General features: G+C 36.8%; 1 protein-coding gene and 1 non-coding gene across 6 annotated transcripts; both read left to right on the forward strand.

Moving 5' to 3' along the window:
• The first annotated feature begins 402 nt into the window (after positions 1-402).
• Positions 403-26,333, forward strand: Prpf39 (pre-mRNA processing factor 39). 5 transcript variants are annotated; one of them, XM_021657220.2, is made up of 14 exons: positions 403-545; positions 7,808-8,154; positions 8,591-8,716; positions 9,364-9,482; positions 12,779-12,946; positions 18,035-18,200; positions 18,740-18,847; positions 20,051-20,215; positions 20,528-20,654; positions 21,155-21,423; positions 22,087-22,271; positions 24,340-24,414; positions 25,353-25,467; positions 25,616-26,333. In XM_021657220.2, exons 2-14 carry the CDS (start codon positions 7,837-7,839, stop codon positions 25,670-25,672), a joined length of 1,998 nt encoding a protein of 665 aa, XP_021512895.1. In that variant the 5' UTR covers positions 403-545; positions 7,808-7,836; the 3' UTR covers positions 25,673-26,333. The 5 variants fall into 5 exon arrangements, with proteins under 5 accessions (XP_021512895.1, XP_060243549.1, XP_021512889.1 ...); XM_021657214.2 differs by lacking the exons at positions 403-545; positions 7,808-8,154 and adding exons at positions 8,902-8,970; positions 9,074-9,236 and having other exon boundaries at positions 8,589-8,716; XM_060387566.1 differs by lacking the exon at positions 403-545 and having other exon boundaries at positions 8,132-8,154; positions 8,591-9,236.
• LOC132655691 (small nucleolar RNA SNORD127) lies at positions 21,477-21,562 on the forward strand. The gene has a single exon (XR_009593476.1). It is a non-coding gene; the product is annotated as a small nucleolar RNA SNORD127 (small nucleolar RNA).
• Positions 26,334-26,342: the final 9 nt, after the last annotated feature.

Here is a 26,342-nt window from a genome sequence, read left to right on the forward strand (position 1 = left end):
CTAGGGTGTATACAATTGAAGAGGCCTGCCAAGATGGTCAGCACAAAGCTGACTCTCCGGACAGAGGAAAGCTTCTGCATGCATCCCTCAGAGCTTTGAACTCTCAAGTCCCTGAGATTACCACACTCAGAATACTTGAATCAGCCCGTGGAGTCTTGAGGTTTGAAAGTTTTAGTCTGAATTTCTGGCCATTTCCTGATAAAGCTTTATAAAGTTTGGGAAGTTAGGAGAGGAATAACGATATTTAAGATGTTTTCTGGGAGGCTGGAGATGAGCAGCCTAACTACCGCCATTGGGATTTGGAAAGCCAGACCGCGAAGTGCACGACTAGCAGAGGGCGGGGCCTAGGCTCCCTGCACCACGTGACCGCCGCGCATTTGGAGCCACCGGAGCATGCGCAGTTACCCCAGTTACCCGCGAAGAGGCGGCGGCGGCGCTGGTGGTGGCGGCTGAGGTAGCTGCGTCGACGGAGGCGTTGGGAGGCCTGTCCTTGGCGAGCTTAGCCCAGGCTTCGGCTCATGGCATCGAGCGCCGTCCATCGTGAGGTAGCCGGTGCGGGCGCCCCGGAGCGGGCGGCGGGGAGGCGCCGGGACGGGGAGGGCCTGCTCCGCCCGGCGGCACCGCGCCGCGGCCTTGCCCGCCCGTCCGGCCCTAGGCCCGGCGCCGGGCTGCGCTCTCCGCCTGGTCCCACCTGTTGGGAAGGCCGGGGCCGGGGGCCGCCACGGGGCTGCGCGGAGAGGGCTGCGGCGCGGAGGGCGAGGGGAGTGCCCCCGTCTGGATTTGCGAACCCGCTGAGGGTTGAGGCTGAATTCCCTGCTTCCCTGCAGCCGGGAACCGGCGTGGCTGGGACGACGGGAAATGGAGGGGCTCTGAGGGCCACAACATTGGCCACTGCAAAACTGATGGCGTAGGCAAGCATTTGGGGGGCTGGGGGGACGGACACGTGGAAGAGCCTAGTAGAACCTTTTTAAAACAATTTACTTATATGGATTTTCACCTTTCGTGATCATCCGTACTGTCTTTAAGTTAGTATTTGCTACTCGAAGCTCAGTTTAAGGTATTAGTGATGATGCAGTGAATCTATGTCGCATAAAGCGGATTCAGATGTCCCTTTTAGGTTTGCTGTTGATATGGTCATCTGTTCAAGAACTTACACTAGAGAACTGATCTCATGTATTCAGAAATACTTTAAAATTTTAAGCTGCTAGAAAGGGTGACGGTAGGGACGTACAAGAAAATAATGAAGCTAAGGTTGGGACTTGGGGCAGTCCTTTAGGTCTTCTGAGAAAAATTAGCAACAGCTGTTAAATCCCTTACCCCTCTAATGTTTAAAATCTTATTCTATAGTTAAAAATACGGAACTTTCCACTTTTCTCCTCAGAGGCTTTGCTGCCAGTGCCTTTACCTGTTGAGCTATCTCTTCGCAGGACCCAGAATTTTTTTTTTAAGACCAGTGCTTAGTGCTGTTTGTATCTTATAGCTGAATTGAGAAAAAATATTTTGTAAAATTTGAGTTTGTGTTATTTTCAAAGAGCACAATCATATGTTGTATGTTAATATTCGGTGTAAGATGTAGGCTCTGAGGACTATGCAGACATTGTAAATACATAGTTTCTGGGACGTAATTGTTTAAAATGAGGAAACAAGATCTGTCTGAACATCCTACTTAGTCTCTAAAAACCGGTTGCCAAAACCACTTGTTATAATAACCCCCCTTTTCTTCTTGCAGCTTAGGTATTTAGATGACTCATCTGTGGCTGAGACATGGAGTAATTTGTGGATTGTAAAGCCAGCTAGCTAGCTAACTAATGACTTCAGTGTATATATATTACTTACCTGGTTTATGGTAACAGTCAATGATAGTGTTTTATGTGCCTCCATGGCCATAGGAGGCGTGTAAAGCATCAGAAGAAAAGTAGTAGGTCAAATGCACCATGTTTGCATCATTTAAGTCACTATCCAAAGTTCCTTTTAATTGTTAAAATAGCATACTGATTATTATGCAAGTGTTTAATAGGCCCCAAATAAAATAAATCTTAATTTTCAGTATAGAGGAATTGTTGCCACGTGATACATACTGAGTTTTTTACCTCACATATTTGAGTCTACCATCCCTATTATAATTTTATAGGAAAATGTCATAGTGTAAGAAAGTATCTGCTAGTGTGGTGAGTTGTGAAAAGGAAAAGTTTTGTTAGTCTGAGGAATAAGTATATTGCCAAGACTCACGCAGGAAAAGTGTGATGAGCTCCTGAAATGGTGTTAAGGAAGCATATTGCATAATCCATATGTTCAGAATGTTACGTTATTAATAATGTAGTAAGATTACTTATCTATCAGTAGTATGACATTGAAGTGTTTTAATTTTTTTAACTGCACCCAAAATGGAATGTATATATATGAATTGAATTGTGTATATATTTCAGCATATGCCCTTAATATGTGTGTATACTCTTTTTTTTTCTGTCTTTTTTTCTTTTTTCTCTCTTTCACCTGCCTTCCTTCCTTCCCTCCCTCCCTCCTTCCTTCCCTCCCTCTCTCCTTCCCATATCCAGTGTATGTGTCTGTATGGTGATATGTTCATGTCAGTGGAGATGGTATGGAGGCCAGTGTGGGATACCCCTGAGATAGAGTTGCAGACAGTTATGAATAGCCCGCTGTGAGAACAGTAGATGCTAAACAACTGAGCTATCTCTCTAACCCCAGTACAGTGTCTTCTCTATAGCTCAATCTGGCTGACATTTATGTTACCCAGTCCAGTCTTCCTGGGCTGAGATTACAGTTGATTATAGTTTTCAGTCAGGGCCTTCCTGTATAGCCCAGTGTAGAGCTCTTGCTCTTCCTAGCTGCTTCCCAAAGGCTGAGATTGGAGGCTTGTGATGCCTTATCTGCCTGACCTGGATGTTTTCTGGTTTTGATTTTCTATTTTAAAAAATCAGAGGCTAGTTTGAAACAGTCTTTAGTTTGAAAAAACACTGATGTATAGGAGAGATGGTAATTATTATAATAGCAATGTATGTGAAGAGATAATTTTTAAAATTATTTTATGTGCATAAATGCTTTTTTAATTGAATTTTTATTTTTATATTAATTACAGTTTATTCACTTTGATCCCAGCTGTAGCCCCCTCCTTCTTCCCCTTTCTATCCTTTCTCCCTCATCTCCTCCTATGCCCCTCTCCAAGTCCACAGATAGGGGAAGTCCTCCTCCCCTTCCACATAAATTCTTTTACTTGCATGTTTCTTTTGCTTCACCACAACTGTGTAGTGCCTGCAGAATCAGAAGAGGGTGTTAGGTGCCTTGGAGCTGGAGTTAACGGGTGGTTGTAAGCCACCATGTCAGTCCTGGGAACCAAATTCATATTCTCTGGAAGAGTAGCCATTGCTCTTAACTGCTGAGCCATCTCTCCAGCCCAAGAAAATAATTTTAAAAGATTTTCATATTATTATTATGTGAGTGTGTTTCAGTATATTTGTGTACTTGGTTGATCTCGGAGGCCAGAAGAGGATAGCAACTCCTAAAGCTGCAGTTAGGTGGTTTTGAGCCACTCAGCATGGGCACTGAGAAGTAAAACATTGATCCTTTTGAAGAACAGCAAGCGCTCTTAGCTGCTGAGCTATCTCTGTAAACCAGAAAGGGAGATAATTTTTATGGCAAGGTATAAAAATTGTATGATTGTTTTGTAGGTGAAGTTTGATTAAGTAATTAATTATTACAAAGTTAAATAATGAGACTGGTATTTATTCAGTTCTGTTGGCCTCTAATATTATCAGAGTGGCATGCTTTGTTTTATTATTGGTGACTAAGGACTCTGTCATTATTTATCATTCAGTGAATTTGTGTATACTGGGCCTCTAGACAGTTATATTTTGGCAGACCTTACTCTTAACCTTTAAAAATTTGTAATTTTAGTTGTGTGTGGTGTACATACCTTTAGCTCTAGGGAAGCTGAGGCAAGGGTATCCAAATTTGAGGCCAGCTGGTTTACGTAGTGAGTTCCAGGCTAGCCAGCAATATACAGTGAAACCTTGTCTCAAAGGGAAAAAAAAATGACATTTGTAATCTTTTAGGGAACTTCAACATTGAACAAATTTATGCTCAAAAGAACAGAACAGAATACTGCTTAGAATACTAATTTGGAGAGTACAGGAATTTTTTTAGGAAGTGATTAAATTGTCCCAGAAGAATGAATAGGCTGTTAATAATTTGAAAGCAGTGAGGGATTGTGGGGCAAAAGTTTTGTGTTAGCATGGGGTTGAATCCTGGATCTTTATATAATATAAACTTAAAAAGTTATTTAATGTTAATAAAGACTATTTCCATCATTAAAAACAGGAAAGTGGCGTTTAACAAAGCATTTGTTCAGGAAGTCACACACACAAATGCTTAATGGAAGTGAGCCAGTACACATTTGTTTATTTTTTTGGTTTTGGTTTTTCAAGACAGGGTTTCTCTGTGTTACTCTGGCTGTTTTGGAACTCACTCTCTAGACCAGGTTGCGTCTTGAACTCACAGCCATCAGCCTGCCTCTGCCTCCCCAGTGCTGGGATTAAAGGCATGTGCCACCACTGCCCGGCTATGAATGCTCTTAAAAGAAGCTAAATAGATAATTGGGAAAGCAAAACTCTGTGTGTTTGTGTGCACATTAGAAAGCAAAATTCTTGAGAATATAAGTAGGAGAAATTACCTAGGTTTGGCCTTAATAGAAGCTTAGATACTTCTGTATCCACTGTGACCAAGAGATTGCAGATAGAAGAAATCATACTTGTTCATTTATGGTCTCAATACATTAGGAGAACACATGGAAATAAATAATGGTAATGTACTTCAGCTTTCATAGAAAGGTGAAGTGAAAATACATAGGCATGAGAGTGTATGCCAGTGATAGTAGTACTCGCCAGTTCAAGGGAGGAGGAGCATGTGTTGAATCCAGCCTTGGCTTCAAGGAGATGGTGTCTCAAAACAGCTGTTAAAGTAGGGAATTAACAGTGAGATTATCGCCATTTGTGTTCATTGCTTCCAGAATGAAGATTGCTTTGCTTGTGCTTATATTAAAATTCTTGGACTGCCAGGCAGTGGTGGTTCACACCTTTAATCCTGCATTAATCCCAGCACTCAGAAGACAGAGGCAGGAATGATTGTGAGTTTGAGGTCAGCCTGGACTACAGGATAGCTTAGAGATACACAGAAAAACCCTGTCTCAAAAAACAAAACAAAACAAAACAAAACAAAATTCTTGGGCCAGTGAAATGGTTCAAAAGGGAAAAGACAGATGGTACTAAGCCAGATAACTTGAATTTAGTTCTCAGAACCCATGTGGTGGAAAGAGAGAAGCAGCTTCCAAAAGTTGTCCTCTGACCTCCACACTGATGAACTGTTGGGTAAATACATATGAATAAATAAATGAAAATCTTAAAAAAAATCTTCTGTTTCTAAATTGGGTTGTAATAATTTGTTGTTGAGTTGTATTAACTATCAATCCCTTATTAGATATAGGACAGGTAATATTTTCTTCTGTTTTGTAGGTTCTTTTACTTTGTTGGTGTGTGTGTGTGTGTGTGTGTGTGTGTGTGTGTGTGTGTTTTAAGAAAGTGACTATCTTATATTTCTTAGGCTAGCTTTGAATGTATGGTCTTTATTCCGGAGTGCCAGAGTACTGGGTTACTTGTTTGTCCTTAAAAGGTGTTTTGTACCATTTGCTGCTTTGTTTTAGATGAAAGTTACTGGTGGTTGAGAGTAAAGTGTTTGATAGTAGTTAAGTAACACATTAGAGAGAATATTGGAACAACTTAGGGGACTGAAGAGAGTTCCTCCTGGGGACCATGGTTCAGTTTCCAGTACCCAAGTTGGGTGACTCAGAACCACCTGTAGCTCCAGCTTCAAGGAATCTGATGTCCTCTTCTGGAGTCTGTTGGCACCTGCGCTTACATGGGCACAACTCGTTCCCCCCACAGTAAAAATAAAAAGCCTGAAAATCACACTAGTTGATAGACTTTTTCCCCCCCAACAAAACTGGTATGAATGATGTGTTGTTTTGGTTTATCTGCAATTACTTAACAGAATTAGGGGAGAAATGATACAATTTTTTTATTTTAGAGAAAATGGCAGTTGTTGCTACTTTTTTAAATTTTTTTCTAGCTTTTGTAGAAATCTAGGTTTTGCTGTAATTTATAGAAAAAGTGTTATGTTTTAGTGCCCCCACAAAACTCAACAAATAAGATGTTTAAAGAGATTGTTCACACCCCCGTGATCCTGGAGTCTAGAGTAGGGCTAATCAAATTGTACTTTAACTATTTTCTATAAACAATTCAAGGGAAGAAAAAATAACTCATGTGGGTTGGAAAGATGATTAAGAGTGTTTGCTGCTCCTGTAAAGGAAACAAATTTGGTTCCTAACACTCATGTTAAGTGGCTCACGGCTCACTGAAACCAAAATTCCAGGATAGTCAGTGCTCCCTCTGGTGTCAGGTGTCTGCACACATATGGTGCACCTACATACCTTCATGCACAAACATGCCTGTGGAAAAATAATGTGGAAAAATTCAGCCAAATACTGACTAGGACTTTTGGATCAAAGGAAAAAATACATAGATTTGGGGTTATGCTCAGTATCTCTTGGGGAATTGTGTCATCTCTGATGGACAAGAGTTGCCTATCCACTATTTCTCGTTATTTACTAATAAAATATTCAGTTTACTCAAAGCAGCAGTGTACCTAATTCCATTTAAGGGATTAGGCTGTAAATACTGTAGAGTTCTGGGAAGTTTTTGCTTTTCTGATTTAAAAAGGACAGTATTAACTAATGTACATCTGCCATTCATTTTCTTCCTGGTTGAATTTGAACATTTCTTTAAGCAACTTCTGTGAAGTAGTCAATAGGGATTAGCCAAGAAAATAAAATGACAATTGAAAGCTTTTAACAGTGAATCTCAGCCTTGCTAATTCTGTGACCATTTAATACAGTTCTTCATGCTGTGGTGACACCCAACCATAAAATTATTTTTGTTATTTCATAACTGTACTTTTGCTACTGTAAAGGAATCTTAATATAAATATCTGTTTTCTGATAGGCGATCCTTGTGAAAAGGTCATTTGACCTCCCCAAAGGGGTTGCAATCCACAGGTTGAGAACATTTTGCCAGCTTCGTATTGCATAAGCAAATAAATTTCATCTATATATGTCCAGACTATGGACCATTTGTGTTTGGGGATAGCTAGGAGTGCAGTAGACTTACTCGAAACATTGTGTGACTTAAATTTGGGGAGGTCTTGACTTCGAGTTCTGTAGTATTATCATCTTTGTAGATATTAATGGTATGTTAGTTACAAAATCAAAAGATTGGGCCTTGTGCCAGGTGCGTGTAATTCCAGGTATTTAGAAGACTAAGACAGGAAGACTGATAGTTTTATTATCAGATTTTCTGTTATTTGTAGACAGATAAATCAGTAAAATGTACTAATTTTCCTGTCTGTGTTTTTAGTAGGCAGAGAGGGCTTTAAATAAAGTGTGGAGCTGGAGAGATGGGCCACTGTTTGAGAGCACTTGCTGCTCTCACAGAAGATCCAGGTTCAATTCCTGGCCCCAACTTGGTGGCTCACAACCATTTGTAATTCCATTTCTAGAGGGTCCAGCATTAGCTTCTGACCTTGGGGACTAGGCATGCACATGGTATATATGACATGCCAGCAGGCACATTGAAACAAAAACAAAAAACAAATCTCAAGAAAAAATGTTTGGTCATGACAAATACATTACAGCATTTGGAAACTGTTTCTCTTTTGTGTGTGTGTGTGTGTGTTTCTGCAGATCATTAACTGAAGACCAAATAAATAGCTATGCAAAATTCTCACATGGATGAGTTCAGAAACTCTGATAATGTCATCACAGGCAACACTTCAGAGGTAGCAGTAGTAGAACATCCAGATTTTAGTACTGAGATTATGAACGTTACGGAGATGGAACAATCACCTGACGGCTCTCCCAGCGTGCATGCATCTGTAGAAGAAAATGAAATAGCAAATGCTGTGGACCTTCCAGTGACAGAAACAGAAGGAAACTTTCCTCCAGAGTTTGAAAAGTTTTGGAAAACAGTAGAAACTAATCCTCAGGATTTTACAGGCTGGGTATATTTGCTTCAGTACGTTGAACAGGAGGTTAGTAACTATTTAAATGGTGTATGTAAGAGGCACAGAATAATCCGTTAGTATCAATTCAAACCTTTCTGTTTTGTAATTAAAGTTAATCTCAAATAATCTTCAAATTAAATTTAATAATACTAGAAGCATATATTATAGTATGAAAAATTACATAACACGTGAGGAGTCTGAGGACACAGTGCTGAATATTGTGTAATAACTGAAGTTTGTGTGAGGGTATGTAAAACTAGAAAATTGTTACCTGCCTGTGGGAATGTAGTTCAGTTAGTTAGAGCACACTGGCCTGGCATCAGAGAGAGCCTGGGTTTGATCCCTAGGCTTGGCAAAAAAAAAAAAAAAAAAAGCTGCTCTGTTATTTGTCAAAGTTAGTACTTTATCTTTGTTTGACAAAAACTTCTAGGATATTTAAACACTTATCTTTTATTTTCATCAGAATCACTTGATGGCTGCCAGGAAAGCGTTTGACAAATTTTTCATACACTACCCGTATTGCTATGGTTACTGGAAAAAGTATGCAGACCTTGAAAAGCGACATGACAACATTAAACAATCAGATGAGGTGCGTAAATCAATGAATACAGTTTTCTCTGTTAGGTACTGTAAGCCAATTAATAACAAAACAGACTCTTTTTTTCTGGCTGGCAGTACCTACCATTTATGGTCAAACATTTTTTATAGGGTATTTTATTTGCATTTGTCACTATTGTGGCATTTGTAGCTAATATTTTCTCTCTTTGTTGGCAGGTGCGTTAAACCTCTACAGTTTGTCAAGCTTTGCAGTGCAAGCCTCTGTATTACACTGCAGCTTAACAAGTAGGGCAGGGCTTTTCTCTCACTTACATTTATTTCTCATTTTCCAAACAATATAGTTGGTTTGCTAGTCACATTTGCTACGTCTTATTGCATTTTTGGTCAGACGCTGTCATTGATGCTCTAATGGGTCTGTGCCCTATGGTCTGTAACCCAAAGCCTGCCCACACAACCCGGTCAGAATGCAGGGACTGCTGCGCTTTGAAGATCAAGACTCTGCACGTGGGGATCAGAACATTGCCATGTTCTATCCAACCTCCACCCAAATGGTAATGGTAGATTATTTAAACAAAATTCCAGTAATTAGTATTTCTAAGGTTCACCGGATAACACAGTGTTGCCTCTCTTTTAAGAAATAATTAAATATTTGAGGTACAGTTATTGTTTTCTTCTTAGGTTTATCGACGGGGGCTTCAGGCAATACCTCTTAGTGTTGATCTTTGGATACATTATATAAACTTCTTAAAAGAAACATTGGACCCTGGTGATCCTGAGACAAACAATACAATCAGAGGGTATGTTAAGTATTTGATAATTTATTTGTTAGACTTAGATAAGTATTCAGATGTTCATAAGAGAAGTATTCATGAGTGCTAACCTGGAAGTTAATACTTATTTGCTTTATTCTTACTATTTAAAAAATTGTACATGAAATGCTTATGCTTGATTACTTAAGAAATTCAGTCTTCCTCTTTTCCACACCCCCCCTACTTATGCTGTGGTTACATTATTGCCTTTGTGTCTAGCCCCCCTCCTGAGCGCTTCTTCATTAAGGGGATTGGGGGGGAGCAGAAGAAGCCATTGGGTCCTCTCAGTTGAGGGCTTTGATGTCGGTGCTGGGAATTGAACCTGGGTCCTGGAAGAGCAGCCTGTGCTTTTAACTGCTAAGCCATGTCTCCAGCCCTGTGGTTAATGTTTTAATGTCTGTGCCTCCAGATATTATATAGTGTGTGTGTTTGTTAATTTTACATACTGTTCAGCCCGCTTTTTAATTAGAATGCTTAATTTCTGCCAAATATATATCTTAACTTGAAAAAAAACTGTTAAAGCTTTATATTTTATTTGACCAAACTTTTATTAAAAGAAACAGTGTTGCAAAATATGTCTCTGAACATATGTTTTGTGAAATGCAAAGACATTTATCAAATGTTCTTCAAAATGGTATCAGTTTTTAACTCACACAGATGTATGGAAATAGTTACTTTTTCATGACCTTTTCACATATTTTCCCTTATGGTATATATTTTTTTAATATGGTTATATTAGGGTTGGAAAGATGACTCAGCTGTTAAGAGCATTTACTGCTCTTGCCGAAGAACTGGATTTGGTTCCCAGGTTCTGCGTGGTAGCCTGTAACCATCTATAACTCCATTTCCAGGCATTCCAAATCCCTTTTCTAGACTCTGCATGCACCAGGCAGATATATAGTGCATGTACATACATACACATAAAAAATAAGTCATTGTTCTTGTTTATCATTTTATTATATGAAATTTTGTGCTTAAGATTGAATCCATGGCCAAGAACACTATGGCAGGTGTTCTACCACTGATAGAAATTAATCTATTTGTTTTATTTTTAAAAAGAATACATACCTCTACTTGTTTTTCTCATTTCTTGGCTTTTCTTAGTATAGCTATAGGGAAAGGTTTCAGTTAATCTATTTATTATGTGTATGTATGTTAGTCATTTTGAATTTGTAGTTATTTCTCATCATAGTCTGCTTTAATAGCCTTCTTTTCCTTGAGATTAACTTCTCACTTAACCATGTTTCTCATTTGTCTAATAAAGGCTTTTTGTATAGCTTTCCAGACAGGCCTGTTGATAATCTGTAAATCTTACCTTTTTTCCCTTCACCCTTTTGTAGCTGTTTCTCTTTTGCAGTCTGTACTCAATGTTGTCATCTAGTTCTGCTATTACAATGTTTGGATTTCCTCATCACCATGGTTCTAGGAAATGTCTTTACCTTATTCCTAGGTTTCAGGCTTTGTTAATTGGAGCTTGTTTAAAAAAATTATTATATATATGTATATGGGTGTCTGTGCAACATGTGTGTGCCTGCTGTCTGGAGGCCATAAAAGGATGTTGGATCCTCTGTAGTTAGCATTATAGATGATTGAGCCACCTGTTTGGTGTTGAGAATCAAACTGGCTTCTCTGGAAGGGCAGGCTGTGCTGTTCTAGCAATCTTTTCAGCCTGTACTTTTAATTTTTAATACTTTTCTGTTTACCTGTCCTGTATACATTAATCCTTCTGTTTGTTAAGTGTCCATCTAGTCTTTCTGTGTTGATGCCTCCTTATGTACATTAAATTCTCACAGCTTTTTTTTTTGTTTCTCGAGCACTAATCTGTTTTAGATTGTTTTTATATTTATATTTTTATTTTGTGTAAATAAATTATTGCTTGCATATATGTATGTGTATCATGTCTTTCCATGCCTCTGCCAGGTGCCCAGGAAACTATAAAGTCTTAATTTCTTACAATGTTTTCAGAAAATGTATTACGTTACCCTCCTTAGTAAACAAACAAAAAAAACACTTGTAGTTCTTAATAGTATATAAAAATTAAATTTGAATTTTTTGTTTTCTCCAAATGAGCACTTTTTGGTTGTGTTAAAGTTGTGAGATAATTTTAAGAAGTGTGGTCTGTTTTAGGTAAAAGAGCCTATCTATTTTAACTTGAATTTTTGTAACATTTTAAAATGTCTATGTTTGTAATGTGGGAAGAATGAAATATTGCAGGTCAGTGAGCTTGTGGGAGTTAATTTTCTTCTACCATATGAGTCTTGGGGATTGAACTCAGGTCCTCAGGGTTGCTGGCATGTGACTTCCTGGGCTATCTTTCTGGCCCTTGGTTAATTTTTAAGGTACTTAAGAGGTGGGTTTTGTTTGTTGTTTGGTTTTGGTTTAGTTTTCATATTGTGTGTGAAGAGAATTTAACCATCTACATGGTTGTATGTATGTGGAATTCCAGAACTGAATCTTCAGGTGTTTTCCTTAGTCATTCAGTAATACTTTACTCACTGAAGTAGGATCTCTTCAGTTGAACCTAGAGCTTGCTACATCGGTTATTTCAGCTAGCTAGCTTGTCGTAGCGATCCTGTGTCTCTTTTCCTACTGCTGGAATTATGGCCAGGCTGCCATGCCCATCACATAGTACCTACAAGGGTTCTGGGAGTTTGAACTCCCATCCTAATGTTTATGTAGTTACCTTACTCTTAACTGGCTGGACCATCTCCCCAGTCCTGAAGTTTTATTAAATATCAAATCCAGTGATTGAAGAGATGTCTTGAAATTAGATAATATGGTAAAGTACTTGCTTCCATAATAAACTTAAAATTGAAAGATGCTTTTGAGAGTTCTTAAGTCTATATATACTTCTCATTAGCTTATGACGGTTTGAGTATCTAATGTTAGACTCATTTTTGCTAATGTATTCTTCAAATTGAGGTACAGTTTGTAAGTTTTGAACTGGATGCAGTGGCACATGCCTGTAATCTTAGCAGTTAGGGAGGCAGGCAGATCTCTTGAGTGTCTCGGAGGGGGAAAAAGGAATTTTTTTTTCTCTGCAATGAAAGCAATCTTTACATGTTTCTCTTTGACTTGTGTACAGTTTATGTTGTAATTATATATATAAGATAAACTACACTCATCTTCCTTTGTTTTTTAACTTAGCTATGATTTTTAATCCATGCTTGCCTAGGAAGCAATGAAATACAGCTTTGATTTCAGTATTACTTTGTAAATTTAGGGATAATATTTAAAAGTGGTTTATTTTGGAAAGATAACTTAAGAGCAATTTAATTTTTCAGAACTTTTGAGCATGCTGTTCTAGCTGCAGGAACGGATTTTCGATCTGACAAACTGTGGGAAATGTATATAAACTGGGAAAGTGAACAGGGAAATCTAAGAGAAGTTACAGCTATATACGATCGTATTCTTGGTATTCCAACACAGCTGTACAGTCATCATTTTCAGAGGTATGTTGAAAGATCTTTTCTTTGAAATATCTTGGGTTATTTAGGTGCTTAATTCCCAATATTGATACTCAGTATTGAATTATAATTTATTTTAAAATGTTATATAGAATCTTATTAGATGGAACTAATTTTCTAGAGAATCAAAATTTGTCTTAATCTTGGCATTTTCTTTGTATCTTATGAAATGTTTAATAATTGATTAGTTTTATATAGAAAAATATTCTTCATTTTATATGTGAGATACTTCAGAGCAGGTGAAGAAATGAGGAATCAAGTTTAATGAATGATTATTTGTAAGGCTAAATATGGTTTTTGACAGATAGTGCTTTTTTTATATTATTTTATTTTTTGAGATAGTATATTGCTATGCTTCCCATGCTAGCCTAGAATCTTTAATCTTTCTGCCTCAGCATCTTAAGGATCTGAAATAATAGACACACACCTTACCATGTCTGGCTTTTTTAAAAATTTTTTTCTTTTTTGTAGCTTAATGATTTATAAAATATACATATCTGATGTGCATAAACATAACTCAGAACAGCAAAGATTGCAGTTTATGGGTTAACTTCTTTTTGTCTCTCTGTCACTGTTCAAATTATTACCATTCCAATTAAATTTTACAATGTGATTTTCTGGTTATAAATAATTTTACCTATTAAAAGAATTCTTTGTACTGTGAATTCCATGTATGGTTTTGGCTTTGTTGTCTTTTTCTCTTGAGATAAGGTCTTGCTTTAGCTCTAGCTGGCCTAGAGTTCTTTATGTGGCACCAGTGTGCCTTGACCTTCCATCTCTTCCGTTTGCTTCCTGAATGCTCTGTTTGTGGGTTTATGCCACCCTGTGTAATGTCCTGCCACAAGGTATCTCACTGATTAGAACCTAGAAAGTCTGAATAAGTATGAGATTGTGTCTGTGCTGTTTTTTGTTTTGTTTTGTTTTGTTTTTTTAAATCTATACTGTATGTACGTAACATATGTACTTTGTTTGGGGTTGTTTTCTTTTGAGAGTGTTTCATGTGATCCCAGCTGGCCTTGAACTCATGATTTTCCAGTCTCAACCTTGTAAGTTATTTTGTGTATTTTGCTATTTTGTTGATTATTATAAATAATATTGTATATTGAAAATTTAAATGATATTATTCTAAATTTCACAAGTAGATTCAATGAAATATTTGTGATAGTTATAATATAGATCAGTGTGCTTAAAAAAGAAGTTATGTAGACTTGTTTTGGAATAGGAACTAGGAAGGAAAAAAGAGAAACGTTGGTTGGTTGCCCTGTCTATTCATGAACTAGAACAGGTGGACATGTTTCTAGGATATAATGAGCTGGGCATACACTTGGTATTTGGAAATGCTTGATAAATATGCATGTTGTAGAAGTGAAGGCCAGAGACAAAGCATTTTCATAGGCGAGTTTTTACTTGTTTAAAATGTGGTGACATTTATGTTTATAAGACCTTTATTTCGGGTTTGGGGATTTAGCTCAGTGGTAGAGTGCTTGCCTAGTGCTTCATGCATAAGGAAACTAAGTCTCAGAACAATAAAATGTATTTCCCTCTCACAAAAAAAAAAAAAAAAAAAAGGACCTTTCTTTGGGAAATGTTAGATTTTTATTAATATAACATTTTTTAAAATTTGTATATTTTTGAAAGTTTCACACATTGTATTTTGATCATATTTACACCTTAATTACTCCTTCCCTTCTTGTCTCCTTCCCCCACCCCCAATTCAGTGTATACGTGTGTTTGGCTTTTTGTTTTTGATTTTTTTTCTTACTATATTATCCATATACTCATGGGTATGAGGCCATCCACTGGAGTGTGGTCAACCTTACAGTGACCAGCTGTACTTAAAGAAAACTGACTCTCCCCACAGAAACCATTGTCAATAGCTCTTTAGAGATGGAGCTTGTGAGCTCCTCTGCCTTCCATGTAACATCAATTTTAAAGGTGCCCGTGATTACTTGGTACTTATTTCAGTGCTTTAGGTGAAGCAGAACATACTAGTGGGAAGCACTTGGTGGCCAAAGCTGTTCATTTCATGATTACCTGGGAACAGAAAGAAAAATCCTCTGTGAATGAGATAATACCCTGCACAATGTCGCCAGTTTTTTTAATCTGTATTTTCTAAATCTTTTTATTTACCCTGAGCTATATTCTGTCCTTCCAGGTATTTTTGTATGTTTTTTTTTTTTTTTTTAATTATGGCTTGGGAGGGTGGTATGTGCATATGAGTGCAGTTGTCTGTCTGTGGAGTCCAGAAGATGGTGTCAAAGCACTTGGAATCAGAATTAGAGGGGGTTGTGAGCAACCCAGCATGGATGCTGGGAACTGAACTCTAGTGTTTTGTGACAATGGTGCATGTATGCTATTAACTAGTGAGACATCTTTCTAGCCCTCAATCTTTTTAATAAACCTGCTATTTTTATTTTATTTTATTTTCTGAGACAGTTTTTCTGCATAGCCCTGGCTGTCCTAGAACTAACTCTGTAGACCAGGCTGGCCTTGAACCCAGAAATCCACCTGCCCCTGTCTCCCGTGTGCTGAGACCTGCTAAGTCATGGTGCTTGCAGAGGCAAGAAGTGTCAGATCCTCTAGAACTCAATTCACAGACAATTGTGAGTTGTCGTGAGGGTGCTGGGAAATGAACTTGGGTCCTGTGCAAGACCATTAAGTGTTCTTAACTGCCAATCCATCTTTTCAGCCCAAGAACTGTAGAATTTTGTTTGGTTGGTGCTTGGTTTGGTTTTGCTTCTTGAGACAAGGTCTCATTGTGTAGTGCTGCCTGGCCTGGACCCTTATCTGTAGATCAAACTGGCTTTGAACTCACAGAGATCTGTTTGTCTGCTTCTCAAGTGCTGGGTTGAAGATATGGACCACCAGACCAAACAATATTGTATTTTTAAATTAAGTTACTTGCATATTGGTTGGAACATGTATATGTGCTTTTTAGAGGTTAAGAGGCTAAAAGTCTTATGTTTTTCTATCTTTCAGAAGTTGTTTTGTTTTTTTTTTTGTATGTGACTATTTTGTCTGTAAATCTATGTACATGTGCTTCTGATGTCTATGGAACTGGAGTTACTCTTAGGATGCTGGGGTTTGAACACATGCTCTGGAAGAGGAAGCAGCCAGTGTTCTTTTCCAGGCCTCCTGTGTTTTCCTTGATCACTCTTCACCTTACTTTGAGATAGGGTCTCACACTGACTTGCAGCTCATCCATTTGCTAGGCTGGTTGGCCAGCAAGCCCTGAGGAATCCTACTGTCTGCCTTTTCAATAGTGGAATACCTCTCCCTCTGCAATGTTGGGATTAAAGGCTTGTGTTGCCACAACATTCTGCTTATGTCATTGGGTTTTCTTTTCTTTTCTTTTTAAATCATTTCTAGTGACAATAGAGGAAGGGAATGAAATGACTATAAGTTGGAAAACTCCTTTATTTGGGTGAAAATTTAGGTCAGAAAGATGTATTTAGAAAATAGAATCAATAAGATCTGTTATCCTATGGAATATGAATAATAAGATAACTGAAAAGGACTGTGAAACAGTACTTAATTGGTGGGGAGAGGGAGATCATTCATAGCCAGCCTCAGGTATATAGTGAGTTCTAGGTAGTATACCTTTAATCCTAGCACTGGGTAATTAGAGACAGGCAGATCACTGAGTTCCAAGCCAGAGAGGGCTACAGAATGAGACCTTGTCTTGAAAAACAAATAAACAAGCCAAATAAATAGGTAAGTATAATATAGGAGATTCCATATTAAAATCAAAATGGAAAATAGTTTAACTCTTACTTGGTGTTTCCAATTAAAACTGAGGGATATAAAGTAGTGTGTTTATGTAAAATAGTGAAATGACACCTTCCTGAAAATGTGTTAGCTGGATGTAGTGGTTATATGGCCTATAATCTATGATGGAAGTACAAAGATTTTGAGTTTTAGGTTAGTGACAGCTATTGAATCAATATCTCAAAAGAAAAAAGCTTCAGTTTTTATATATTACTTTAAAACTAGTTTATTGTTCATTTATAAAAAGACATTTTCTTCTGCATACTGTTAGTAGTTGGCTATAGTAATCGGCAGTTTTAAAGTTTTGGCCTTGTGTTTTTTTTTTTTTTTTTTTTTTTTTGAGGTAAACACCTAGTTCAAGGAGGTAACTTTTATTTTCTGAACTACATACAAAATACCTACTTACAAGCCTGATTCTACAGCTAAAGTGTTAGCTCTTTAGAAATCTCTTTCTCTTTCTGTCATTCTACCTAGTTAGTCTGCCTTTCTTTAGAGCTCCTCTAAACCCAGTGGGGCTCCTTAGCTCTCTCCCCTAAGAATTCTGCATCCCTAGAATATCTGCCTCTCTGTTGTTCCTGCAAGCCCAGAGAGAGGACCTCTATTTCTTATCCAAAGCTCCTTCAAAAGACTCCTCCAAGCCCCCAAAAGAGAGAAGATGGTACCAAAGGTCCAGTTGCTACTGGATTTGTGTTTTAGCTTTGAGTTTTACTGATAGTGTACTAACTTCAAGTTCTCTTAATGACTTTAGCCAGAAAGTATATAAAAAGTGTGAGAATAAAGGAGAATTCTTAGGAATGTAGCATTAAGGCCTGTAGTGATGGAGACCCAAGAGATATCAACAGAAATCAAACCCAAGAAAGTGATACCTCAGAAACCACGCATTGAAGACGATTTATAAAGTAAGGTATGATTAGCAGCCTCAGGTGCTGAAGATAGAGGCTGTACTGAAGAACAATACTCAGTTAACTTTGCATGTGTAGTTATTGGTGACCTTAGTTAAACCAGTGTCATTGGATTATTAATGGATGGAGGAGTAAGTGGTAGGTAGAGTGATAATGCAGACATTTCATAGTAGCATTACAGTTTTAATATGAATTAGGTATGTTTTACAAAAATATGTTCTATTTTATAGATAGATTAAGATTGGGAGCAGAGAAATAGTAGAGTTGGAATTTGCATTCCCCTGCAAAGACAGAGTGGAAAATATATATAAATTATTTTATCAAGTGGTAGGATTTTTCTCTCTGTTGGAAGGAATAATATGTAGGAGGTATCGTGACAAGTATTTTTTAATTCTTCCTTTAGATTTAAAGAACATGTACAAAATAACTTGCCTAGAGATCTTTTAACTGGTGAACAGTTCATTCAGCTGAGAAGGGAATTAGCTTCTGTAAATGGACACAGTGGTGATGACGGACCTCCTGGTGATGACCTTCCATCAGGAATTGAAGATATAACTGATCCAGCAAAGGTAACCCTCTTAATCAAATGTTAAGTGGATAAAAACTAATTAGCATATGTGGAAGGGTATTAAGGTCTAGGCATTTAGATCAATATGATTTAGTTATGAATGTAAAGGATAAAGTTTTACAACGAAACACCTATGGAAGTAACTTAGCCTAGAAAAAATATTTTGACTATAATCTTATTTCTATTTTTAAAATACTTAAGAAATTGGCCTTTGTAAGTTCTGTTATAAATCATATTTAAAGCTGGGTGTGGTGGCATACAGCTTTAATAACAGCATTTGGGAGGCAGAGTCAAGTGGATCTCTGTTAGTTCCAGGCCAGCCTAGTCTCTATAATGAGTTACAGGATAGCCAGGGCTTTATGTACAGAAACCCTGTGTCAAAAACTAAACCAAACCAACTAAAAAAAAGTATATTTAAAACAATGACATTTAACAATTGAAAACTCTCCCTACTGAAGACTGAAATATCTGTAGAAGATACTGCTGCTGTTGAGAATTTTCAGTATGTAACTTACAAGACTTTTTTCTTTTTTTTCCAAGCTAATTACTGAAATAGAAAACATGAGACATAGAATCATTGAAATTCATCAAGAAATGTTTAATTACAATGAGCATGAAGTTAGTAAAAGGTGGACGTTTGAAGAAGGTGTAAGTATTTGTTTTATAAGTCTTCAAAATATAAAAATAAGGTTTTTTTTTTCTTTTTAAGATTTATTTATTTATTTTGTATACAATATTCTGCCTGCATGTACACCTGACTGCCAGGAGAGGGCACTAGATCTCATCATTGATGGCCCTGAATCACCATGTGGTTGCTGGGACTTGAACTCAGGACCTCTGGAAGAGCAAGCAGTGCTCTTAACCTCTGAGCCAGCTCTTCAACCCTGTTTTTTTTCTTATGGCCGTGACAAATTGTTAATTTTTCTTTTTCTTTTTTGTATTAGTAATTATTCAGGTGTGCATCTCAGTTGTAGTTAACGTTTTCCATGACCAGTTTTAGGATTTTACTGCATTTAGGTTTCAACTGCAAGATTCCTGATTAATTTGAATACACTGAGAAACCAACTTTATTAAGTTATACCTTGAGGACAATAAAATAGCTGCTCTAAAGGTTGGGGATTAAGTTTAATTTGTAGCCACTTGCTCAGCATGCATTCCAACACCACATATAGACCAGGTTTGGTGCCAGGGCCTACAATCTCAGCACTGGTAAGCTAGAGATAAAAGTTTCAAAAATTAAAAGTCATCTTCAGTTACCCAGTAGGTTGTATGCCAGCCTGCGCTACGTTAGGTGTTTATTTAAAAATAACATCCACCTATCATAGGTAAATAAAATTTAATTATTTTCTTGCTGCGTTTATAAGATATACTTTCCATGTTGAACTATTTGCCTGTTTGAAGTATGCATTCATTAGTTCACAGACATGTATTACCATCATCATAGTCAATTTGATAACGTTTTTCTCACCTTTCCTCTTCAGTTCTTACTCTACTCACTCACCTGCAGCTTAGCTTCCTCATCCCCAGTCTTAAGATTTGATGTAGCTATCATAGCCTAGCCTATGAGTGGATTTATATGTCTATTGTAGCTGGCTGTAAAATAGTTGTGATAAACAGAATAGTGTACCTTAGTAATCAAAATAATTCTTTAAGAGTTTGGGAACAGCCTGGTCTACATTGTGAGTTGCAGGACAGCCAGAGCTATGTAGGGATCCTGTCTTAAGCTCCCCACCAAAACTAGTCTTGCATTTTAAAATTTTTTGAAAAATAATTTAAAATTACTTGTATTATTATACTTAAAATATTTTGACATTGTTTTACTTTTATTGTTATCTAATAATATTTTTACAGATTAAAAGACCTTATTTTCATGTGAAACCATTGGAAAAGGCACAACTGAAAAACTGGAAAGAATACTTAGAATTCGAAATTGAAAATGGGACTCACGAAAGAGTTGTGGTTCTCTTTGAAAGATGTGTCATATCTTGTGCCCTCTATGAGGAGTTTTGGATTAAGGTAAGAAAAATATATAGTGTTTAACTTGCATATTTTATAACATTGATCTAGTGACTAACCTTTTTTGTACTTCTGTTGAATGTTGTTCATATAACTATATCTGTTGCATTAGGAGATGGTCTGCTTGCAACCAGATTTGACTGCTGCATATGCCAACCTCGTTGCCTCTCTTCGTCCTTCCTTACAGAAACTAGTCTAGTGGTTCAATAAAGGTGCTGAATGGGTTTAAAAATAGAATTTTATCGTTCTGTCACATATTTAATCACATGTTCAACTGTAAATTATTCAGTATTTCCTCTTTTCTGTATGTAGTATGCCAAGTACATGGAAAACCATAGCATTGAAGGAGTGAGGCATGTCTTCAGCAGAGCTTGTACTGTTCATCTCCCAAAGAAACCTATGGCACATATGCTTTGGGCAGCTTTTGAGGAACAGCAGGGTAAGAAATGTTCAATTGATTTTTTTCAATGAATTTATGTTATTACTTATACCAGTGGGTGTTCTGTGTACATGCATAACCATGCTTAGTGTTTGCAGATACCAAGAGAGGGCATGGGAACTTCTGGGACTGCCCTAAACAGATGGTTGTGGGTGCTGAGAAGTGACCCTGGGTCCTCTGCCATAGCAGCCAGTGCTTCTAACTGCTGAATCTTACCTCCAGCCCCTTAATTGATGTTTTAGCACTTTATAGAAGGATGGAGTTACAGGAATTAAGTACTGAGGGATATATAAAGAATTTGGCAAATTACTCTGTAAAAGCTATGTGGGTTCCTTAAAACCTTGGCATATCCTAAGAGTAGCTTTTGACAGTACAAAATAAGTAACGGCTATTTATTGTTAAATTGTTAGATTTAGCTTGCAGGCTAATGTTTTTCAGTGCTTGATGTAAAGTATTTTGGAAATTTAAACAAAGGTGTATGTATTTAATTACTATTTTAGGGAATATCAATGAAGCCAGGACTATCTTGAGTACATTTGAAGAATGTGTTCTAGGATTGGCAATGGTTCGATTGAGAAGAGTAAGTTTAGAACGACGGCATGGAAATATGGAAGAAGCTGAACATCTGCTTCAAGACGCTATAAAGAATGCCAAATCAACTAATGAGTCATCATTTTATGCTATCAAACTAGCCCGGCATCTTTTCAAAATACAGAAAAATCTTTCAAAATCCAGAAAGGTACTGTTGGAAGCAATTGAAAAAGATAAGGTATGCATATTTTAAATAACATCTTTCATAAAAAAGTTAGTACTGTTTTACTTTGGCAACTATGATGAAAGATTTGGTCTATACAGTAATATATGTATTACTAAATGAGGACAACAGTCCCTCTAAACTGATGTTGCCATTCTTAACATTGTTCTAGTTAAAGTTTTTGAAAATTATGGTTACTGAGTTATAGTTGTAAATACTGTGTTCTTTGTAATTAAGGTTTAGAAACTGTTCAAACTTGATAATAGTTACTAGGATAAAGGGCCTGAGAGAAGACTTTATAGACAAAGCATAACAGTAACAAACAAAGCAGACTATCCTTTGTATTTTATTTTCAATTTTCATGCTGGGCCCAGTCCAGTTAACTAACATAGGATAATGAGCATTAATTGGTTAGCATTTAACAGTATGGGGAATAATGGGGTGGTGTCAAAACTTATCAGTATTGCTAAAGAAGCAAAGGGATTGTGGCCAAGTGATAGAGCATTTGTCTGCTGTACACAGCTCCCAGTGCTATAGGACAGGAAAAGTTTCCTAAAGAATGTTTCACTTCATTATATACATGCTGAAAACAGACATCAGTATATTTTAATCTTAAATATTTATGCTTTACTCGAATTAGTATATGAATGTTACTAATTGACACTGCTTTTTACTCAGGAGAACACAAAGTTATACCTCAATTTACTTGAAATGGAATACAGTTGTGACCTCAAACAAAATGAAGAAAATATCCTCAGTTGTTTTGACAAAGCCATACATGGTTCATTGCCTATTAAAATGAGAATTACATTTTCTCAACGAAAAGTGGAATTCCTTGAAGATTTTGGTTCAGATGTTAACAAGTAAGATCTTAAACCCATCTCTTTTAATTGAACATGAGTATTGTTAATTCTGTGATGAACATTTGGTTACTATGCATTAATTAATACAGTACTAATTTTTTTTTAACATTTCTATGATGTGTATGTATGGGAGTGGGTACACACGTTCCAAGATGTGTGTGAGGAATGCAGAAGACAGCGTCTTAGGTTTTTCTCCTACCTTTTAATGGTTGCTAGGGATCAGACTCAGGTAGTCAGGCTTGCCTTGCCCAGACAGAACATGCCTTATGTGCTGAACCACCTATGGACCTATTGCTAAATTTAAAAATGTTTGTTTAAGGTCCTGTTCCTTCAAATACATTTGGAGGTAAATTCAGTTTTGTGAATGTGTGTACGCATAATACGATGTCAGCTTTATCCTTCCTTCAAAAGTGTTTTTCTGTCTTAAATGTTTTTTCTGAGTGAATATGCACATGTGCGCATGGTGATGGTCAGAAGACAACCTGTAGCAGTTCTCTCCTACCATGTGGCCATACAAAGAGAAATGAGATAAAGATTGAATAGTGAGACGTGAGGGTAGGTTTGGGGGGGGGTGGTGCTGAAGTTGATGTCAGGTTCAGCACAAGGTCCTGAGTTCAGGCCTTAGCAACATGCACAGAGCTAAGATAGGACTAATCTGGAGTAGGAATTTTATCTCAGGTTGGAATAAAAGGTAGCTGTGGTCACACAGATCTTGCCTACTGGCCTCAATCCTACTGAATCATAAAAGGCTGAAAGTTAAATTTGATAATCTTCCAAGTAGAAATACTATATGGAACACTGGTTAAGTTCCAGTCTTTATCTGTTGCTGTAAAATATCCCTGTGCCTAATAGGCATGCATATCTGATCTGATTTAGAATGATTTCCACTGAAACCACATTAACCTTTATGTCTGTATGTATGTTTTGATGGTGTGCATGTTTTCAGCTTAACATAGAAGTCATGCTAAGTATTTTATATTTTTGTAGTATAAATTTCATAGCAATTTAATGAGTACTGGGACTGTTGTTTTAGTAGATGGAGAGAGGCTCACTCAGCTATCCAAAGTTTTCAAGTCATTATTATGAGGATAAAATTACACACAAGTTTTATAGTTTCTGCTCTTAACTATCCGGTTTGCTATATAGTCAATGTCTTCTATATACAGAAAAAATGATAGCTTTTAGTTTGGATGGTATGATTCTCGGGTCCTATGAATGTATTTATTGATCTGTATAAATCAAAATAGATTTGCCATTCTTCCTAGAAGAGTTAGTCTCATTTAGTTCTTACTGGATTCTGTTGAAGAAGACACAGTGATGGAAATAGACATATTAACAGTAACATGTACACGTTTAGAATAGTGTTAGGTAGTCTTAAGTATGGAAGCCAAGGCCTTGTACATGGTAGTTAAGTGCTTTTTACCCACCGACCCATTGAACCTTTATCTCCAGTAGAGGTTGTTTTACTCATTTTTTTTAAACTGTATCCCGAATCTGACTTTGAATTCAGATGTCTATCTGCCTTCTGAGTGTATCATGCACGCATGCCATACCTGGCCAGAACTAGGGTCTTGATTGTATTGTGCCTTTGAGGTTAGAGCTCCTGCTATAGAAGTAAACTTGGAACTGACAAGCTTAAATGAGCTAACAAATCATTTTGATTTGTTAGTAATAACCAGACAAATTACTAGTTTAGTGAAAAGATACTGTTTAACTATGTAGGCCCTTAAACATAATTTAGATATGGAGAGTCTGGATATTAGCACAAAGATTTAAATCTCTTTTTGTTTTTGTTGTTTTGTTTTACAAGACAGGGTTTCTGTGTTTAGCCCTGCCTGTCCTGGATTCGATTTGTAGACCAGGCTGGTCTTGAACTCAGATTCACTGCTTCTGTCTCCTAAGTGCTGGGATCATAGGTATGCATCACCACACCTGCTAGATTTAAATCTTAAAAGATAACACAAAGAGCACACTTAGAAATTTATATAAGTTGTTTTCTCATTCTGTATAACTTTAAATCTTTTTTTCAAAATTATCACATAGGATTTTTGTTTTCCTTCCTTTTTAGGCTTCTGAATGCATATGATGAACATCAAACACTCCTAAAAGAACAGGATACTTTAAAAAGGAAAGCTGAAAATGGGTACGTAACTTCTTGACAAATGAGGACGGGATACTTAAAGAGAAAAATTTCAATATGAAAATGCCTTTTAAAACATACTTTTGAGTGTTGTCTCTATATTGTGATAATGTATACTTTTTATGGTTTGAAAAAAAAAATCAGTGGTTCTCTGAAGCAAGTATCAAGGCTGCCTTCTATGTCCAAATATGGATTCCCTAAGGTCCCAAATATAGATTCATTGAACCTGGAGATGAGACAGAGTTGGAAAACCATTAATTAGGTTGAGTAGAGTTGGGCCAATGACCATACAGTTAGGGGCACATTTAAGAAAAGCCTTATAGTTACAATGATAGTTAAAGGCAATCTGGTGGCAAATTTAGTAGGGTTGTGTTGCTACCAAAAAGACAAAGTAATTTTGTTTTTGCAAAGTTGTTTCATTTACAGTGTAACTGCTTCACTATAACTGTTTATGCAGAAACAGGAATATTGCATAGGCAGTCTGATTTCTGAAGATTTTAAAGATGTGCATTACCATAAGTCTTCTTAAACATCAAGAACAAATGAAAAACAGGTCACATCTAGACCCTAGGCCAGTTTGCTACCTCTGCCATAAAGCACGTAATTTCCCAGCAAGAGGTCATCTGGTATAAATGGAGCATTATAGATTTGTGGAAAATAAGGCGGCCAAAAATTCTAGGGCAAGATTGGGAAAGGGTTTCATTACCTTGAAGAGTCTGAAATCTCTAAGTTGGAGTGGCAGGCTGTTGTTTGTCCTGAGGACAAGGATTAGCCCTTTGTTCTGCTCAGCTAATCTAGATGGCAGCAATGATAGGTAGAGTTCTTAGGATAATAAAGGTAAACTGGTTGAAAACATAATAAAACAAATATATGTGGTGTAATCATTTAGGGAAGTTCATATATGTTAGAATTTTGAGTTTCTGTTTTCATCTTTTATGTAGTTCAGAAGAACCGGAAGAAAAAAAAGCACATACAGAAGATATGTCATCAGCACAGATCATTGATGGGGATTTACAGGCAAATCAAGCTGCATATAATTACAGTGCCTGGTATCAGGTAAGTTTGCGTAACTTATTCTTTGCAATAATATTGTGCATTTCCTTTTGTGATCTAGTGCTGGAATTACATCAGTGCCTATTTAATTTTATATGTGGAACATAGCTGTACGTCTTGTATGCTGACATGTGTACTTTTACCTTTTCAGTACAATTATCAGAATCCTTGGAATTATGGACAGTATTATCCTCCACCTCCAACCTGATGGGAAAATGTAAACTTCAGATGGGTTATATGAGATATGCGGAATTATTTTTTTTTTGAAGGATGTAAACATAGTATAAGCTTGTATTTGATAATTTGTCTTCCCAGTTTCTGTGTAACGTTTGGTTAATAGCAGAAAATGTCAATTAGTAGTGTACCATAGAAACTTTCCTACCATTTTTAAAGTTTACTTTTTATTGGAGAACTATTTTTTTTTATTTTTATCTTATTTTTTTGCATTAAATGGTCTAGAATTCTTTTGCAGCTCATGCAAGAGATTTGTAGCCTTAAGTGTAGGGACAAAAAACTGACTGCAAATCATGTCAGTTAAAAGATTTTGGGAAAAAAATAATAAGGGCTGGTTATTGAGAATTTTATCTCCTGTAAAAACAAACTTTAAATGAAAATGACTTTTAACCTTAAAGCCTAAGGTTGTCTTAATGTTTCAGTTATACTTTGGAATTTGGCTCTAACTCCAGGAAAGATGAACTGTTACTACATGCTCTGCCTTGGAATAGTTATGAGAAAGTGTAATCCCCTTAAAAAATGATCAAAGTATGTTTTGGAAGACTTTGTATCTAGAATATTCATGTAAAAGTTGTGAGCAAGCTTTCATTTTGATCAAACTTATCATTTTTGTAATAAAAATGAAGACTCGTGCATCATCTGTT

This window comes from Meriones unguiculatus, chromosome 7 (genome assembly GCF_030254825.1).
Source record: "Meriones unguiculatus strain TT.TT164.6M chromosome 7, Bangor_MerUng_6.1, whole genome shotgun sequence".
Taxonomy (NCBI): Eukaryota; Metazoa; Chordata; class Mammalia; order Rodentia; family Muridae; genus Meriones; species Meriones unguiculatus.

Bases quoted from the DNA above. Each gene is read 5' to 3' on its own strand.
- Prpf39 (XM_021657220.2), top strand. From the start codon at position 7,837: ATGCAAAATTCTCACATGGATGAGTTCAGAAACTCTGATAATGTCATC. The intron at 20,655-21,154 runs GTAAGAAATGTT...TTACTATTTTAG, and splicing joins AGCTTTTGAGGAACAGCAGG to GGAATATCAATGAAGCCAGG. The intron at 24,415-25,352 runs GTACGTAACTTC...TCTTTTATGTAG, and splicing joins AAAAGGAAAGCTGAAAATGG to TTCAGAAGAACCGGAAGAAA.